The sequence below is a fragment of the Malaclemys terrapin genome, chromosome 4, assembly GCF_027887155.1.
Source record: "Malaclemys terrapin pileata isolate rMalTer1 chromosome 4, rMalTer1.hap1, whole genome shotgun sequence".
Lineage (NCBI taxonomy): Eukaryota > Metazoa > Chordata > Testudines > Emydidae > Malaclemys > Malaclemys terrapin.
Genome location: NC_071508.1, coordinates 14,223,524 through 14,243,483, shown reverse-complemented (window position 1 = coordinate 14,243,483; position 19,960 = coordinate 14,223,524). Strand labels below are relative to the sequence as shown.

The 19,960-nt window shown below is 44.6% G+C and overlaps 1 protein-coding gene across 5 annotated transcripts in view; it reads left to right on the top strand.

Moving 5' to 3' along the window:
- SRGAP2 (SLIT-ROBO Rho GTPase activating protein 2) overlaps positions 1 to 7,230 on the top strand; it is a 209,876-nt gene extending 202,646 nt beyond the window's left edge. For all 5 annotated transcript variants that reach the window (XM_054025841.1, XM_054025839.1, XM_054025840.1 and 2 more), the window contains one exon: positions 1,279 to 7,230. In XM_054025841.1, the coding sequence (XP_053881816.1) occupies positions 1,279 to 1,662 (384 nt within the window). In that variant the 3' untranslated portion in view covers positions 1,663 to 7,230. The remainder of the gene's footprint in view (positions 1 to 1,278) is intronic.
- Positions 7,231 to 19,960: the final 12,730 nt, after the last annotated feature.

Here is a 19,960-nt window from a genome sequence, read left to right as displayed (position 1 = left end):
CATTTTTTTTCTTGAGGTTTGGTTGACACAAATCAATCTTTGTCTTTCAATTAAACTCTCACTTAGTTTTTCTCTTCAGTCTCTTCTTGCCAGAATATAAAGTCCAGTCATTGATAATTCTCTAGTGGAAACAAAAGTTTAAAAAAATTAGCTGCATTAAGTGAGTGCTCCCTTTTGTGCCATGTCATATGTCAGTTCAGACACTAATAATCTTACGTTTTTACATATCTTTCATAGTTGTGTGTTTCTTAAAACCTGTTTGGTCTTGGTATATGGTTGGAGGTGTCAAGCCACCTTCTCTGGCTCCCTCTACCACTCCTTGACTAATTTACCTCCCCCTGCACCTAACAAAGCTTCCAAGGAAGCTAAAAAGCTAAACCATTCCACTCTCATGAATTCTTTTCATGGACAGTAGACTCAACCCATAGCTGAGGTCTTAGCAAACGTGTAGGTCTCAATATAGCTGAGACTAAAACCCACTGACTTAACATTTATTATTGGTCTCATGAAGTTCTCTATGCCTCCTGGTTAATACCTAGAGTATTCTGTAAGCTGGAAGGGAAATGCTAACAACTTGTTTTTTACATATGTCTCCAATATCTTTTATGGATTTTAAAAGCTCAATATGATTTACAGGTCCAGTGTGATGTCTTCATGGGGGATACCAGCCCTTGCTTATGTGCAGATCCAATGAGATGGATAGCTAACCCATACAAACTCCAGCATCCTAGGATGCTATCACCCTTAAAGGATGTAGGAAGCGGTGAACAGCATGATTTCATCCTTTCAAGGAGTTACTCTCCACAGTACCGTTTGGAGGATTATCCTTCTGTTTATCAAAAAAAGAAAAAGACAAGAATAGATCCATATCAATTGAAACTGCAGTTTTTTTTCTCTGTAGTTCAGCCCAGGAGGGATTTTATTTGGGTCTTTGATGTCCTGGTGAAAACATAAGAGAATTCAGGAATAACAAAGCATAAAACTAGCCTTAAAAAAAAAGTCTTTATTAGTTTGTTCCCTACTGCTGGTTAATGTTATATCACTAAGTGATTTCTATATGTGCAGCTAAATACAGTCAATAGCCCTAGCATGTACAGTCTAACACTGGTTTGCTTTATGGTAATTAAGGTCCTATTAACCCTTAGCAGATGATGATTTGCTGAGCCCTGGAGCTGAAGAAAAATGAACTCTCTCTGAAATTGACTCTTACAGAACTGGGTGCTTGTTTACGTGTATCTGGCCCCTGTGATCATTTGTCTTTTTTTTAAATCTTTGCAGGACATTGAAGCTACCATGAACACTGCTCTGAATGAACTGCGGGAGTTGGAAAGGCAAAGCAGCGTAAAGCACACACCAGATGTTGTCCTCGACACCCTGGAGCCTTTAAAAACCTCCCCTGTTGTGGCACCCACCTCAGAACCTTCCAGCCCTCTGCATACCCAGATTCTTAAGGACTCCGAACCAGCATTCCAGCGGAGCGCCAGCACTGCTGGTGACATCCCATGCGCCTTCAGGCCAGTGAAGTCAGTCAAAATGGCTGCCCAGGTTAAACCTCCAGCAACAAGGCCGAAGCCTGCAGTTTTCCCCAAAACAAATGCCACAAGCCCTGGTGTTGCTTCTTCTGCATCTCAACAGCCTACTGACAAGTCCTGTACTGTCTGAACTAGAAGCCCCACTGTGGATATAATTTTGTTGTTTCAAATGAGGGGACTATATTAAAGACACGTGAAAATTCCTATTTAACTAGTTTCGGACTTCTGCTGAAGGTTAGTTTGTAAGTCATTACTGCCAGGAGCGCTCCCTGGGAGTGAAGACATGGGTAGTTAAACCTCACCACATGCACACCACATCAGCATATCTTGCTTATGAAATACAGACAGAAAATCGAACATCAGGTCACTGTGAAAGTGGTGAGGCCAACACAAAGGACTGATGAATTGGTTCTCAGTTTATCGTTGATGCCTTGTTCGTGTTTGGCCACTGAGAGAAGTACTCAGTGGTGCCATGTTTTGGATACTGGTGTAATGACTTATATATATTCATTTGCCACAGGGAAACAATCCAATAGATTTTAGTCTACTGCATGTTTTGATACCACTAGTTATGTGGAGCTTGGACATGCCTGATTCTTGTGCATTATTACATTTCCTGCTGGTGCCACTGCTGTTAAGGGTCTGTCTCGATTTCCATTACATCCTCTCTCTTTCAGCAGTCTTAGCTCTTAGCCACGTCAAGCTCCCCTTGATTGAAACTTGTCATGACAAATACTCGGCTCTGGAACATGAGTTCCGTGTTGTGTGTTGGTGCAGATTTAAATAAAGCAAATCTATTTCTGAGTTTTAGGAGGGAAAAAAATAGAATTGCTGAGTGTGGCCACCGTGCAATTGTTTTGGTGCTCCCAGATTTAAACGCAGCTTTGTTCTTTTAAAATGAAACTTTCAGGGCATTAGACAATAATGCAGTGTGTGCTGTTCAGTGGGAACTTGGAAGGTGGAATGTAAAAACGAGTTACCTTCTGAAAACCAGCTGCTGTGCTCTCACAGGAGTGGCATTTCCTAACGTGATCATAAGTTGAGATGGGCTCAAACCGAAACCCCACTTCTGAACATCCCTAAAGCTTGATTCTGAAACTCTTTGCAGCTTGGCCCTGTTTTTGAGTCGTAAAGACTTTGTTCTCTGGCTCTCACCACTGTGAACTATTGTGGAGGACCCCAGTGTAAGGAGAGTGGTGGGAGCATGCTCAATGGGTGATTGGCACTACAGTGTCCAGCTTCTAAATTGCTTAAATACATATTTCTATGATAAATCATCATGCCTCCAAGGGATTCTGCTGACAAATTAGTGACTTCTTAGTATATATGTGTGTGACAGACTGACTGCTTCAGCTACTAGCAGGCTATATGGACTTTTCTGTACTTTCATGGCAATATATTTCCCAGAATGCTGCCATATATTTAATGAAGGGAGAATAAAAGGCAAAAAGGCACATGCTATGTTAAGATAATGAGTCTCACAGCCCCACTAGACAAGGGATCTTGCAACTGACTTTCCATCCTTACCTTGCCCATCATGCTCAAATATTGCTGGAGTCTGAATAGTCCTACCATTTATGTTCTCGTTGTAGTTACTCAAGCAAGAACAACATAAGGAAGGTGACTCTCCCAACTCTAGTCGTGTCCTTTGATATTTGTGGGCCTGAATCACACCTTAACTTTGTGGTTTAATGCAGGTTGTGATGTTTAACTAGCATTGTAATAAAAACAAGGTATGTTGCATCTCTAATAACAAGTTGGCCTTAAACATCCTCTTCTAATTCCTTTTAAAGGAGGTTACTTGGATAGACACTGTTTTTCAATCTCTTTGAAAGAGAAGATTTTTTTTGTATTAATGCTTGTGTAAAAAGGACTGATTTTTCTCTGTGTCCTAAATTATGGAGACATGAGAAGTTCATGGACTACAGGAGAGAGAAACCCCTGAAAAAGATTTGTTGGGACCATTTTAATTGTTTATTTTCTTAATTAACATCTAACAGCCCTTATCTTTTGGAAACACTGCACTGTGTGTGTTACTTCTGTCAGATCTTAACCTGTCCATATCAAAGGGAATGAAACCCAACTGTGTGACCAGCTCGGTTGCTCTCAGGTTCAGATGGACTCCTAGCACCAAGGAATCTCAGTCTCTTTTTGGAAACTAATAATTTTAAAAAGCAACTAATGATTTATTTTTCACTCAGGCAAAGCTTTGTGGTAAATATTTTATTTTTGGGGGATCATGACTGGCCAAAGGGAATGCATGTCACTACACAGGAAATGAACAGAACAGGATCTCTTTGTAAATTCACTTTCACTCATTCTTTGCAATGCCTTATTTTTTTTGTTGGTTTATTTTATGCTTTGCATTCACGTTACCAAGGACGACATCCAGCCATACAAGGCATCTTAGGACAAGATCTCATGTCTTCAAAGCTCACAAAATGAGTGGAAATAAGGTTTTTTACTATACCATACTATAACAACTATTCTCTGTGTATGGAATTACTCTGCCTATCTCTAGTGACTACAACACTGGGAAGATCCTACTGACAAGAGGAATAAGAACTTACAATGATAAACAATATCCTGTGCAAATCAACTGGAATTTCAGTGTGCACTGTGACTTGCACTGAAAACATACACCTAGCAACGTGGCAGTTTGAAGGGCATCTTTTCTCTTTCCATGTTGTCTGGGCCTATCTAACCAGCAGGAAACACACAGAAAAACCACTTGTGGCTCGTCCGCTTCATGCTGTGAACTCTATGGGGCAGGAGGATAGTTTGCCACAAAGCGTTACTACCATTTGTTGGGAGAGGGAAAACTGGAAAAGACTGTGCCCACTGGGCATCCTACTGAAGAGACCAACATGGCGTGAAGAAACAGGACACTGTGTGGCGGATGGGGAGGTTTATGTGTTACCTCATAGTCAGAAGAAATATTAGATCTTCCAGAGAGATGCAGTTACGTGTGTGTCAGATTAATGGTATATCTCTTTAAAGAAAAGAAGCGTTGATAACTGGAATAATGTATGTCTGCTTGGCAATACTCTGTAAGAACATAAGTCTGTCACTTATCAAATGATGGATTAGAATAATCCAAAGCAAAACTTTTGAAAATAAAATACAGTTTTAGGTGATCGGTCAATAGTTTCTGCAGCACCAACCTTATATTTTTCCCATCCCCAGTTGGGTGTTAGGCAATGTGCTTTAATGATTGCTAAATTTCTGCCTCTCTGTGGTAATATGAGCTCTAAAATTAGTGTGTGTGTCAAAACAATGACATGACCAAAAAATGTTCACTTCATCTGTACTGGATGTTTGATTGCAAAGAAAACCATTAGATAATTACAGTACACTGTGACAGTGCAAGAATTCTCCTGAATATATTTTGATGCCTGTTTAAAAGGAGAGAGTCTTTGGGCTTCCTGTGAAGAATACCTCATATGTTCGTTTTTAATGTAAGAATATTCTTGCACATTTCTGTGTTCAGATTACAAAGTTCTGACAAACTCAGAAAATCATAGCACTTGAGAGTTCAGGCAGGAAATTCTATCCCTTGAGCTTCCCCATCTTGTTGTACCTCAGTATCGGGTTAATTTATCACTAAAATACATTCCCCACATCAGGGAGAGCTCTGCAGTATTGGACAAAGGGATGGCTTAAAGGTGGAGTTTTAGGCTTCACTCTGTTTCTCTGTTTCTTTTGTGTGTTGGTCAGAACTTCAACATTTAATTGAACATTGAATGGGCTTTGAGACCTAGGGTTGTATGTGTGAGAGCGCTCTCTTGAATTTTTCAGCAGAAGTATGCTTCCTTATAGCAAGCAAGTCACAAATTCTGTATACATGTGTCTACCTGATAGACTGAACTGGCTCTGTCAATTAACGAAACACCTATTGCGGCTTTTTTAAGGTAGATTATTTTCCCAGGAGGGTATAATGCTCTAATAAATTAGCTGGGGATGGGTAAATATCTATTTAAACAATTTGTTCAATAGATCCCGGCAAATGCTGAGTATTCTGGCCCCAGTCCAGCAACAATAAGCATGTGCTTAACTTTAAGCATGTGAATATAGTCTCTGAAGTTGAGAATGTGCGTGTTGATTTGTTGGATTGGGGTCTTATGGACTCAGCACTTAGTAGGATCGAGCCCTGACACCATAGGGACTGGTTCCAAAACACAAATATGTCCTCCTTGGGCCATATGCCACCAGCTAGGAAAACTGTGAAGCTAAAATGAAAATAAAAACCCAGAAACAGGCTGCCAGGAGCATTCAGAACAGAAACTAGTTGTAACATAATGTTTTGGTTCTTTTTTTAAAAACCTTTCTGTGAAATCATCTGGCATTGGCTGGACATCCCATGTATGTAGCATTAGTTATCAGGAGACAGGTAACTCATGGGTGTCTTTAGTGAACCAGCAAGAGAGAGAGGACTTCACAAAAGGAAACAATTCTTAAATGTTAGGAGTTAAAGCTCATTCTGCGCTGAATGCTTCCTACGTCTGGGCGAGAGGAAGCAATAAGCACTTGGTGGTGGGTGTAATTCCACTTTGGTTTCAGCCTGACAGATCGTCTCTCAAGGTATTTGCCCTCCCACATCATCTCTTTCTATGTGCAACCACCTGTACTGGGAAATGATACTTGACCCCCGTCCTGTGCCCACACAAAGGCTCAAGGGAGCCATTCTAATCAGTCTGCTGTGTAACGCACAAATTACTGGGTGTGCTGTAGCTGTTTTTCAAACATTCACCTCGGCCTGTTCACCTACAAATGCCCAAAAGGAGATTAATGGATTTTTTCCAAGCTTCGATCTAAGATTGCATTTCAGTTGATCTAGGGGGAGGCAAAACAGCTGTTTAAAAACTGGAAAAATTGGAGTTTCTCATGTTGTACCTCCAGTAACACTGTTTGGGGCAAATGGATTTCCAGTTTTTTCCAAGAGGAAGAGTTCCTTCTGTGCAAATACTTGATAGTCCAAGTCTCAATGCAGGGTAAACATTCAGCAGTTTGCAATGGAAATTAGACGGACCCTTTATTTTAGCAGCACTGTAATAAGTGAACGTCACCAGCCTTTCTCTAGAGGCAGAATTCTATAATCTGCATAAACGGAGTTCCCTGGAACTGGGCTTGGAGTGTGCCAAACTGCTGGAGCAATACTTGTAATCAACAAGTTCTTTAAAAGACCAGCTATGAGAAATGTAGCCAAAATAGAGTAATGGATGAAACTGTCACTTACAAATTTAAACAATAGCGGTGATGTCTTGATTCTATTGTATGTAAGAAAGTTTGATTGCAATCCAGCAATCTTTAAAAAAAAAAAAAAAAAAAAAAATCTCTCAAAGGTGGGCTAGGGTTCGTACAGTGCATTGTTCTTTGTTTTTATTAACAGCCGCTGTTTAATGGGTTGGGATGAAATGTTCTTGTTAAGGCAATTTCTATTGTTTCATGTCTTCTACACCAATATATATATGGTGTACATATTTACTTTTGAAAAAACTGTGTAAAATTGTACTTTGTATATACAACTATGTACAATATGGAGGTACATCTTTTTTTTCCCCTTTGGTACAGTCTTGTACAGTATTAGAGGAGTACATGTGTTGGAATTGGTAACGCCATACCGGAGGAAACAATGTATCCGTCGTTATTAGCAATAGTTTTGGAGAAATAAATGTTTTGGGTATGGTGGAAAAGCTGACCTAGAGACAATAAATGATGGGTGTGTGTATAAGACAGAGAGAGACTGCTGGCAAGGATGAGACCATGTGGGTGAGGCCAGCCAGGAGCGCTGTGCTGACTTCTGGAAGATTTGGAATTTTCATTAGATTCAAAATCAGTTTGAGACGACTGGCAAAATTAAGTAGCTGAGGAAAGTTCACAAAGCTTCAGTAGGAATTCTTCCCGTCCATAGATCTCAAAGTGCTTCAGCGGGGTGAGTAAGCAGCACCATTCACATTTTTGCAGCTGGGTAATATGAAGCACAGGCAGATAGAATGACTTGCCCAAAGTGATAAGCAGAAATCGTTGCAGAGCCCAAAATTGTTGCTCCTAGTTCAGGGTTCTATCCATTGGATCCAATTGCCTCACAAATGCTGCTGGAAGTATCGGAAAACGCAGCCCGAGGTCTTTTCTCCCTTGCACCCATTATAAGGTGCTCATAAGATAAGCACGCGCTTGTCCAATTCCCCCTCCATACATATGCACTAGAAGAGAACATCCTTCTCTGGAGTGGAATCTGAATTACGCTTTAACACACTGTCTTGAGGAGCTATTGAATCTGCTGCTATCTAGTCCACTGACAAGCTGTGTGTGAACCACATCTCAAACGTGGGCAGCAATAAATCGATGCTCGGCAGGCCGCTGTCTGTAGGCATCAGTCTTCACTGTGTAGCTGTGATTCAGTTCCTAGTCCAGCCAACTGGGAAGGAATTGATGTGTGTGGCAGTCTTTCTGCATGAGGCAGATGGCTGTCTAGAAGAGGAAAGTCTCTGGGAGTGTTGGGAATGCTTTGTGCACGTCTGTGGATTATGCTTCGTGCCACAAGAATCCTGCAGTGATGTTGCTGTCAGCATAATCACTCGACAGGAACGGACAGGGGAGTAAATGCTTGGGAGACATTACTGCGGGGGGCACAGGGAGGGTAGGAATACAGTGCTGTTATTTCTGCATAGTGGCATTTTATTCTTGTAAGATCTCCCATGCTGCTTATGCATAGAGCCTGCTGTTTTGATGTGTGCAGTATGGGGCGGTGGTTACTTGCATTGCAGACCAGCAGCAGTCAGTGGTACAGTTTGTGGATGCCTTTTTTTTCTGTGTGATAGGGCGAAAGTGATAAATCACCAAATTCTGGTCTCAGGGATTTTAATGGAACCAGGATTTGTCCTTAAAATGGCTGGTAAATGCCAATGAACCCGTTCCTGTTCATCTATCACGTAGAGGTAAATATTTCAGGGCAGAGTAATTTTGATTAAAAAGAGGTGCAAATGAATATGCAAACAATGCGTGACCTTCAGGCTCCTGGCAAGGTGCCAGAGGCACTCAGCTTTGCAGTTCTGTACATTTCCAAGAGACTTTTTTGTGTCCTGTTAAGAGTCACCTCCCAGTTCCTGTTTTCTGTCCTGTTACTCACATTATGGACCTATATAGTTGCAGCCTGTTCTTGATCTATACAACCTTCCACTCCAACACGGCTTCATTTAACAAGAAATGTCACCCTGGGCCAGATTTCCAAAAGATCTTGGTTTCTATTTAGGCACCAAGAATAAATGGCCAGATATTTCAAGATTGCTGAGTATGTGGGGTGCACTTTGGTTGCTTTGTCCAATTTACAAAATCGTTGGGCGGTATGACACAGAGAGCCACTGTGTGCTGAGCCCTTGAGAAAATCTCACCCTTGTTTAGCTGCCTAAATGGGAAATTGAACTTTTCTGGACATCTAGCCACAGGTGTGGGTGCTGAGCACTTGAATATCTGGACCTGCAAGTAGAGTTGTGTTATAGGGGATCTAAGCAAAGAAAATCCCTCTTCCTCCCCATCCTTCCTTCCATCTAGGAGTATAGTCTGTTTTCATCAGCTGCAGTTGCAGGAGATGACAGCAGCATAGGGTTCCTTTAGAAGGTCATCGTTCCAGTGGGAACAGTTGTAGACAGATCAGCTCCACTTCCCACTGCAAGAGAGGGCTAGCTCCTCTCCCAGTGAGGGGAGAAGCTGTGGGTAAGAGTGGGAGCCAGGTTCCCCTCCTGTCCCCCTTTCCTCACTCCATGGAACCACCCAAGTAATTGGTAGCTTCTCTTCCCACCCTTCCAACTGCAGCATTCCAAGGTGTTCAGCACGGTGGAAACTAATCACAGTGGAGTGAAGTTTCACTACAAGCCCGATGAAGCTTGACTGCAAAGAGTGAAAGTCACTGATTTGCGCTGAAGCGAGTCAGAGCTTTCTGGTCCATTTCAGTAGCAGTGTAACCAAAAAGCCATTGACTTTACCAGGAAATCTGACTTCAGTGGGTTTTGGATCCGGCCCACTCAAAAGCTCTGCTGTATGTAGTGATAGTCCAGTGTCCTGGCCCTACGCTGGCAGCTTTCAAAAGTTCTGCCTGTGGCTGTTTTTTTCCTTATTGACTTAACTGGAAATGAGGCAAGAAGGCCAGCAGGACACTCTCAGCAGGGAGAGGCTGTGAAAGGAGCATAAGGGAGTGTTTTGTCTCTTCTTATTTTAAGTGGGTTCTTTGTCATGTAAAATTATTTATTTCTAAGAGACGTTTGTGCAGGGCTATATATATCCCAGTGGGTTGTTTTGATATAAAGCGTGACTGAAAAGACCCCAAAGCAATTGATTATATTGCTATGTACTTAATGATGTTTATAGCCCTATAGGTATTCACTCCTGTTGAGTGGGTGTGGGTTTTATTTTTTTTTATGGATTCCATTTGAAATAAGAATAAACAGTCAGAATATTGCCTTAGGCTCTTCTGGTCATGCCCTCCCTGTTTCTAAACCAGGGGTTCTCAAACATTTTGGGTTGGTGACCCCTTTCATACAGCAAGCCTCTGAGTGCAACCCCTCCCCCCCTTATAAACTAAAACCACATTTTTTTTATATTTAACACTATTATAAATACTGGAGGTGAAGTGGGGTTTGGGGGTGGAGGCTGACAGCTCGCAACCCCCACCCCCAAGTAATAACCTCTCAACCTCCTGAGGGGTCACGACCCCCAGTTTAACCCCTGTTCCAAACTAACTTCCTGTCCAGAATCCATTGCTCTGTCCCCTGCTGTGTGCCCTCGGCACGCCGAAAACCAAGGGCCTCATCCTGCAAGATAGAATTGTAGGACTGGAGGGGACCTCGAGTGGTCATCTAGTCCAGTCCCCTCCAGGCTATTGGGCTCTAAAGTTGGGTCCTAATGTATTTTCATGCATTGTCAGCCCACATGCTGAAGCTTCTTGGTTCTCAGGACAAGTGTTCCACCAGAGCCCCATTTAGGGCACCCTACAGAGGAAAAGTGCTCTGGTGCTTAAGGTGAAGGACTTGGAATTGCAAGCTCTAGGTTCAGTTGCCAACTCTACCATGGATTCCGTGTGACCTTTGGGCAGGTCATTCTATCTGACTGTACCTTGACTCTCCATCTGTAGCATGGGGGATACTTGTATTTCCACAGCTCACAGGGCATTGACTATACATTTAATTACGGTTTGGGGGGCATTCAGGAATACTATGGGAATAGGGCCACATGTTGATTAATATCTGCTCCTAGAAAACAGTGTAAGGTTCTTCTAACAGTCTTTTGGAGATTGACCATCAGCATGCAATCTGAGTGCCTAAATCAGAACAACATGCACAGTAAACAGCAGTGAATCCACAGGAAAAGGTTGATTCAGTGCCTCCAAGATTTCTTGGTTCCAAAAAGCTGGTGAATTTCAAACCTTGAAATCCATCCAAATATGCCTCCCTCCAGGGTCTGAATTTTATTTGTTAATGGACACCCAGGCTGCTAACATTTTCCATGTTTTCTTAGCTCCCATCCAGTTTAGATTAGACACACCTGTCTGGTTACAAACAGGATTTGATGGAGCATGAACTCCTCCTGCAATGGACTGATTAAAAAATGCTTAATCTTGCTGGCGTTTTCATGGAGAGGAGGGGGCTCAAACTGCCCCTGGGGGAAAGATTGTGAGTTGGAGTTTCTTATGTTTTCAATATTTTGTTGGGGAAAGCGGAATCCCACCAGGTTTTTGTAACTGAGGGTTAAACATCCTCTTTTTTGTTAGGGTCCAGATAGTTAGTTACTTACAGTAGGGTTTGGTGTGGGGAAGGGAGGGGTGTTTGGTGTTTAACCAAACCATTGTGTGTTGCGCTGGAAGTCAGCTGGGTGCAGCTAGCCATGGACGCAATCACGTGCTGCACTCCCATCAGGAGGGGAAACTGGCTCCTTCTGAAACTCCTGGGACAGGGGAGGGTGATCCCCAGCAGGACCCCCTACCCTACATCTACTTAAGTCTAATTCTATTTATAAGTCACAGGGGGAATTCCTTTATAAGGAAAGGGGGGGGGGGGAGTTCCTGAATAAGAGACTGTGGAGTCTGAGATTTAACGTTCTGTCTTGTCAAATTCCACCTCGCATAACTGGAAACAAATGCATTAAAAAAAAAAAAAGTTCTTACAAATCTGGTTCACAACTTCCAGCTTCAGTAGTTGGATTTTTAATTTGATCTATTTACCCTGTAACTAAACATTTTACCATTACAGGTACAAACCACAGATCAATTACTGCAGAATGTAGCTCCCCCCTCCCCCCCCAAAAAAAAAATGTTATAGGAGCAGTAATATACGACGGGTTAACGAGATTGGTTTTGTTGATACAGGATACCATTTTATTTTTACATCTCTGCAAGATAGCAAAGCAGAGCTGCACACCTTGACACGGCAAAGATCAGTGTTGTCATCCAATGCCACTGCTCGCTAATGCAGCCAATGTATGGGCAGGAATGCTGAGAAGTTGGGAATCTTTCTCTAGTGGATTAGTGGTCTAAATCACAGTAGGCTAAATGGAAACACCAGAAACCAGACTAGACACCACAGTGAGCAAAGCAACACTTGTATGCTGGGACATCTGCTTCCTTTGTATCTCAAAGCTCTCTTTTCTACAGGTAAGAACTTGCTTCTCTACTGTTGCTGGAAACCCTTAGCTTGTCTCAGAAGTACGAGGGCTGCTTTGCAGCAAGGTGGAAGAGACTATGGCCTGGTTTAACCTAATTGGTAAGAAACCTTAACTGAGGAATGTTATGTTGAGTCTCTTTGTTGATTCAAGAGAGTTCCTGGTGGATGTCATCTGATCAGTTGGCTTTCCCTGCATGGTTCTGTCGTGCTTTTGCTGTCACAGTAAACCCTGTGGCCTGGAACCAAAGCAGGCCTATCTCCCCTGCCAGCCTGTGGAAAGGGCTATGTGCTGTTAGTGAGGTAGGCTCTGACTTGGGCTGTGCACTCACATAAGGAAGTAGGGACCTTGCAGGCACCCCTCCAGGAGCCACCTGGATTTTGGTCCAGGAGTGTAGGGGTAAGTGGGACTATTGGTTTGGCTGCTGCTCCTCCCCTCTCAGGTGGCTGGAGAGTGGGCAGAGCCTTGTCTCCACCCCTCCTACTCCCTGGCCAGTGTAACCCAGCCAGTTCCAGGGTGGGTAGGAGTCTATCGCTGATTCAGGTCAGCCACAAATGAGACCCTTCCAGGAGTGAGGAGGAAGCCTGTCAGGAAAGGAGTGCTAGGGAGGAACTGGGCCAGTGCACCCAGGTTGTAAAAGATACCTAGGCTGGTGGGGGGAAGAATTTCCCCAGGACAAACAGACTGTAGCACAGCTGTGTTGTCCTATGGGGCCATCCTGCAAGCTCTAGTGTAGGGGGTATTCAAGGGCAGGACTGGAATAGGGCAGCCCCATTGTCTCTAGCACTACAGGGCCGCTGTGGAGTGCTGTCACCACTGCCAGCAGGGGGTGGGCTGCCAAAGTTACTATAGGGCCATTTTGACCCCTGGAGCATCCGATTCCTGGAATCGTTGTCTTCCTTTCCTTAAGGTTATGTTCTCTCCCCCAGTGCCACTCAGCGCTATGGATACAGTGATTAGCCTAGCCCCATGGACACCCCCACACACTCCATCCCCAAGAGTAATTCGGACAGAGAATGTACTGTAGGAAACAGCCTTGACCTGATCACCAGAGAATGTGCTTGGTGCCCTGGCAAGTCATTTCCATCTCTGCTTCCCAAGATTCTGCTTAGCACCCTGCATTTCTATGCCAGGGGACACCATCCACCTAAAAATCACACTTACATTTGCAAATGTCCCCACTATGATTACAGGTAGCCCCCAAGGTGACGTTCAACGACTGTCTCTTTGCATATGTCATTTCTTTCCCCCGTTTGGTTTTGTGGATTTGACAGCATGGTCAATGGGGGAGAGTGATTGTCCTTTGCCTTCCTTGCATCTGTGTGTTGTCATTGACACCAGGGTAAAAATGGGTGCTAAAAACTGTGCCCCCTACCCACACTGCGACACACTCCGAGATCATGCACAGTGCCTTGTGCATCAGGGCCGGGATCTCCCTTGAAGCTTCATGGTGCTAGTAGAATACCAGTGAGGATTGTTCTAGGCCAGGGGTTCTCAAATGGGGGGTTGGGATCCCTCGGGGGGGGGGTCACAAGGTTATTACACGGGGGGTCGTGAGTGGTCAGTTCCACCCCAAACCCCGCTTTGCCTCCAGCATTTATAATGGTGTCAAAAATATATAAAAAAGTGTTTTTAATTTATTAGGGGGGGTTGCATTTGGAGGCTTGCTATGTGAAACGGGTCTCCAGTACAAAAGTTTGAGAGCCACTGTTCTAGGCAGTGTGGGTAGCCACGCCTGTCCTTATGGCTGTATACAACACAGGGCCTGATTGTGCCCCATTGAAGTCAGTGGGAGTGGGCCCGTAACCATTTGGAAAACAGCTAGTCTTCCAAGCAAGGTAGTGGTGTCCTGCAAATCCGCCCTTGTCTGTCGAAGAGCCCCTGTGATGTACTTGGCCTCCAAGGCACAGGGATGGGGACTCTGTTCCCTACAGGCTCCATCTCCGCTGCAGGGAGTCTGGGCTTTTAAGGAAATCAGGCTCCTTGCTGCTAAAGTCCTCTTCAATAAATCAACAGGCTGATTGAATTGAACATCCCTTTCATTTTTATGAATCTTCAATTAGTCTCCACTGATTTCCGGGGGCTCCCGGCGCACGTCTTTTTTGAGCATATCGGATACACCAATAAAAATGATTTTTGATTCTCCGTTAGAGCTGTTGCTGTCCGATGACATTGACTCAGATGCTGTAATCTCTTAAAACCTTTTAATCAGATCATTTATTGCAGCTTGGGCATCTGGGGAGTTGGAACCCTTCCTCCCCTCTCCGAAAGCACATTTGGTTTTATTTTTTTTAGTGAAAAAATAAATGAATTGGTAAATTGCAAGTAAAAGGTTACAAGTGAAAGGCCAGGTGGGGGAATGTTCCCAGCTGGGAAGCTAGGAGGTGACTAAGTAATGGAGGCTCCAGACCAGTGGTTCTCAAACTTTTGTACTGGTGACCCCTTTTACCTCTGAGTGCGTCCCCCCCTTATAAATTAAAAACACTTTTTTATATATTTAACACCATTATAAATGGTGGAGGCAAAGCGGGGCTTGGGGTGGAAACTGACAGCTTGTGACCCCCACATGTAATAACCTCGTGACCCCCTGAGGGGTCCTGACTCCCAGTTTGAGAACCCCTGCTCCAGACCTATTTAGAAAGAGCTTCTGTAGCAAGGTGGTTGGAAAGGGTGTGATCCCTCAGAACCATGGGAAGATGCAGACCTTTCAGCAGGTTCTCCTCTGTTTTTATGAGCCTGATTCCGCCACCTTTCTTCCCACTGGTGTAGCACCTTACCATGTGAGCAACCCCGGTGAAATCAATGGGCTGGGAGCACTGTCACAATAAAGCACAACTCAACACATGGGAGGGTATTGGAACCAGGCGTCTATGCTGAGGATAGCTCTTTAAAGCCGGTTCTTTCTCCACTCATGGCAGAGTTACAAATGTAAATGAGCTGGGGCATTTTCCTGTTCTGTGAGATTCCCTTCTTTGACTTACAGCGGCAGTTACACCGACTGGAGATCTGCCGTGTTTGGGGCCCCCAGCCTTGGAGGTGAGCTGGGAGTGGGTGAGGGCACGTGTACCTAGCGTTGAGATTCACTTGCCATTTGCTTGGGATGGTTTAGTGGCTTGAGCACAGAACTGAGATCCAGGCTCTTTAGGGCTCTAATTCCAGCCCTGCTGCTGAAAGTCAGTGTGCGACCTGGGGCAAATCGCCTCCCTGCTCTGTGCCTTGGTTCTCCCCCCGCCCCCCCGCTCTCTAAAAGGGGGAGTGTTTACCCCGGGGTTGTCGGGAGACTTAGTTCATGTGAGTAAAGTACATTCAGGATGAAAAGCGCTGATGAGGGCTGAATGGTGTCATGGAGTTGGCTGGTCCAAAGGAGGTGAATGCTCCTGGGGGCTAGTAGTTGGGAGGGTCTAGCTTTCCTGTCTGTTACAGTTAGGTGCCGGCTGCCGATGGGGCAGGACCTTGGTGAATTGCTGAGAGGTCCCTTCTGCGTGCGCTGCGTGTAAGACATGAGAGCCAGTAAGAGATTTGGCCTGTTGCAGGGCAGGCTACTCTGGGTAATGGAGTTCTGCAGGTTGCAGAGTCTCACTTTGTTCCTATGTGTACAATTCCTCTATAACAGTTTCCCACCGAAGAGCACATGCAAAGCATCCCATTGGATGTCAGTTTTCATCTGCCTCATTGGTCCGGATGTCTGGTCTCCCGGGTGTCCCCACCAAGGGCCGGGGGGCCCTGTGGTAGATGTAGCTGGAGCAGGTGCCACCACAGGCTGAGCCCTCACCTCGTGTTCAGTGCAGGACAGAGAGAGATGTGGCCCTGGCCTTGGAGCACTTGTGATGTTAAAGGACACAGAATGCTGCCTAGACTGAACTGAATAACCAGACCAGGAGGGGCGGTGGTGCAGCACCCAGCGGTCTCCTTACTCCTCTCTGGGAGGTGGATCAGCACTGCGGGCCCTGGGGAAGAGGTGCCTTTAGAGCACGTGTGCGTACGGGTGGGCACTGCAGGCCTGACCTTGTCCCTTAGGGGCCCGGAGAAGGCAGCATGCGAACACACCCACCTTCCTACCTCCAGCTTTATTTTTGAATCTCTACTGCCACCTTGTGGAGTGTCTATTTTACTAATAATTCAGCTTCAGGGAAACTATTGACAAACCCCCTCATTAAACTGTACCATTATTGCTGCCAGTGTGTGAAAGGGGGACCTTTGAGGTCTGTCAGAGAGAGGTTCACTTTGCCCAGGATAAGCTTTATCACTGTGTTTGGAATTTGACTTCCTGTGTCTCTTCCTGCTCCAAGGGGCAAGTTGCTCCGTAGCATGATGCTATCTCACTCCTTGACAGAACAAGGAGCAATGGTCTCAAGTTGCAGTGGGGGAGGTCTAGGTTGGATATTAGGAAAAAACAGTTTCACTAGGAGGGTGGTGAAGCCCTGGAATGGGTTACCTAGGGAGGTGGTGGAATCTCCAGCCTTAGAGGTTTTTAAGGCCCGGCTTGACAAAGCCCTGGCTGGGATGATTTAGTTGGGGTTGGTCCTGCTTTAAGCAGGGGATTGACTAGATGACCTGAGGTCTCTTCCAACCTTAATCTTCTATTATTCTGATTTCTTTCTCACAGGGTTGGGCATATGTTAAGGGCTGTTATAAAGAAGACAGTGATCAGTAGTTCTCTATGTCCACTGAAGGTAGGACAAGCAGTAATTAATGCTTAATCTGCAGCAAGGCTGATTTAGGTTGGTTATTAGGAAAAACTTTCTAGTTAAGCTCTGGAACACGCTTCCAAGGGAGGTTGTGGCAGTTTCATCATGGGAGGATTTTAACAACAAGATTAGACACACACCTGTCAGGGATGGTCTAACTTTACTTGGTCCTGCTTCAGTGCAGGGGGGCTGCACTTGGTGACTTCTCAAGGCCCCTTCCAGCCCTACAGTTCTATAATTCCATGGGTTTTTTTTCTTCATGGCTTGTTGATGAAAGGTTTACAATTGTTTCTGATCAGTAGAAGGAATTGAGCATCTGGTTCAGATTTGAAGCAGGATGCAGCATTGTAATGGGGGGGAGGGGTTGGTAAATTTTGCACTTCGTGGAAAAACCACAAGAAAAGTATTAAAGGTGAAAAGGCAGAGCATGACCGCAAAGATACAGGAAACTTGGACCTAGTCCTTAACTTCCCCAGAGCATGGAGGGAACTGGTTCCATCTTGTGAAACATCAGCAGTAGATGATTTAGTTGGGGATTGGTCCTGCTTTGAGCAGGGGGTTGGACTAGATGACCTCCTGAGGTCCCTTCCATCCCTGATATTCTATGATCCAAACATGGGTGGGTTGTTAACAGGTCTATTGTAGTGTTCAGAAGCTCTGAACAGGGTCAAAGGCTCGCTGTGCTTGGCACTGCACGGTGGCAGATGAGGTCTGTGCCCTGAGGAGCTTATTGTAATCTAATTGTAACTTTGCAAAAAATTGTAACTTTGCAATTGTATCTAATTGTAACTTTGCAAAAGTTTGAGGGATTTTAGACCTGAAGTTGTAGTTTGGGGCTACCTCTGATTGAAGGGGGCATTTGTTCCTCTTCTGGGTCTGGCTAGGGAGAGCTGTGCTTTCAAAAGAAAAGGGAATTGTAGCAGGACCTGAAAATAGGCTGTTTTTTTTGTTGTTACAAAAAATATTTTAATTGCTTCCTTCCTCTCTATCTCATCAGCACCCTCAGTTCAAATCCACAGAGCCATATGTGAAAGTCAAGGTAGTGTAGATAAGTCCGAGGACACTAAACGCACTTGGTTTTGAGCGCTCTGACTTTAAATGCGAGGGTTTTGGTCGCTCTTCTGAGCTATGGGCTCGGCTCACATGATCACCACTGGAATTTCCAGGCCTGAGTGTCTTTCATTGGAACAGTCAGGCCCCTGTTCATTGAACATGTTTGGTGTTCAGGTTCAGCTCAGGTAGTCTGTTCATTGGTGTTTTTGGAAGCAGGATACAGGAGGCCATTGTGCATGAATTGGGCTCTTTGACAAGTGTGTGGTGGTTATGGGGAGCCCACAAGACAGTAAAAGGAAAGGAAAGCTGGTCCAGTGGTTAAAGCACAAGATTGGGCGTCAGATCTTGCATTTACATATTGGTAGTGGCCGACTTACAATGGCATGCAATACACTAAAGGTTTCCTCTGGTGCTCTGTAAGGCTCTCTGTGTGGCTTGGAAATACACTTTTGTTTTTACAGTGCCTGCGTTCGCAACTAAACAGGTGCTCTGTCCCTGGAAGTTAAATGCAGGAGCAGCAGTCTGCAAACGTGAAGTGGGTGTTCTAAACAGTCATGTGAATGAGCAGGAAACACTGTATTCTGGTTGTGTTAATATCACTATGCCTTCGGGCAGGGCTGCATGAGAAGATTGCTGGGTACTGCAGTGGGAATTTCCCTTCAGACTTTTTACTGGTAGAAGCATCTTCCTTATGTTAACTGCTGCTCACTTATACACTCTCTGTGCAAAGTCACGAGAACAGAAACAAACTGCAAACTTTTTTTTCATGGGTAGCAGTCCAAATACCCCAGGTACACAGACCAAGATCTTTGTCTGCTTTGAATGAATAACATGGAGCAGCCCATCCAGTGTGTACCATGCATATTTGGTTTCAGAAGTGGAGTGAATTTAAAACTGGCTCCCAAAATCAGTTCGGGGGCTTTAGTTGAACTTGGTAGGATGTGCAGATCTGTATTAAGTGATGTCACTGGGTGAGGAAAAATAAAAACGTGATTTGCAGTGGGGCAAATACAATGCCCCCCTGATGTTGGTAGCAACTGACAGGACAGTGTTCTTCAGGGTGCAATTTTGACTTAAAGCATAATTTTAAGACATCAATTTCTATTGAGTCCTATAGTGACAGTACATCACATATTCTTTGTAGTGTTGTTTTTATTCCAGCATCATCCAGAGAGAGCCCCCTTATGCAAGGCACTGTACTTGCATGTAGTGAAAGAGCATCTGTGCCTCAGATGTTATAAAGGAAATTACTCCCAGTTTACAGATAGGAACCTGAGGCACAGAGAGACTAAAGTGATTTGCCTTAAGTCACACAGAGAATTTGTCAGTGTCAGAGGTAGGAACAGAACCCAGATCTGCTGAGTCCCTGTCCACAGGACTAATCCTCCTGTGTGTGTTTGTATGGAATACAGACCTCAACATTTCTATTTCTCTCCTAAAGGCAAGGAATATCCTTAGGGTGGGGGGGGGGGTGTGATTTTTTTTTTCTCCACCTCCCCCATTTTCATTGATTCTGATGGGATAATAATTAGAATTGTTAAGGACAGGGAGCAGAAGTTGTACCAGGCTGGTGTAACTTTTCATGATAATTTTACGTGTGTGCGAGTGTGAGAGAGAATATACTGCACTGCACTGGAGATGAACTTCCGTTCAATGGCTTGACAGGCAGGTCATGGTTTGGTCCCTTTTTTTTTGCTTTTACTGTAAGTCTATCCAAGCAGGAAACAATGATTTGCGTTGATGTGCGTCAGCTCAGTGAAAAGGGGTCCTGTGTCGATGCTCGCAACGTGTTCAAACAACAAGGGAGAAACTGGGCAGTGTCCCTTTAAGAGAAAAAGAAAGCAGGAAGTCTGAGCAGAAAGAAAGTCTCAGCCTGGACTTCGTTCCATCCCTGCCTGTGTGGGGTCCCTGTGGCTGCTTTCAAGCCCACACCATGGCTCCCAACCTGGGCACTTAAGGGTTTTCACTGCATACATTGGTCCTGAGCCAGCTGCTGTCTTCAGGTGAGTGGGAATCTCCTTTCACGTTTGTACAGTC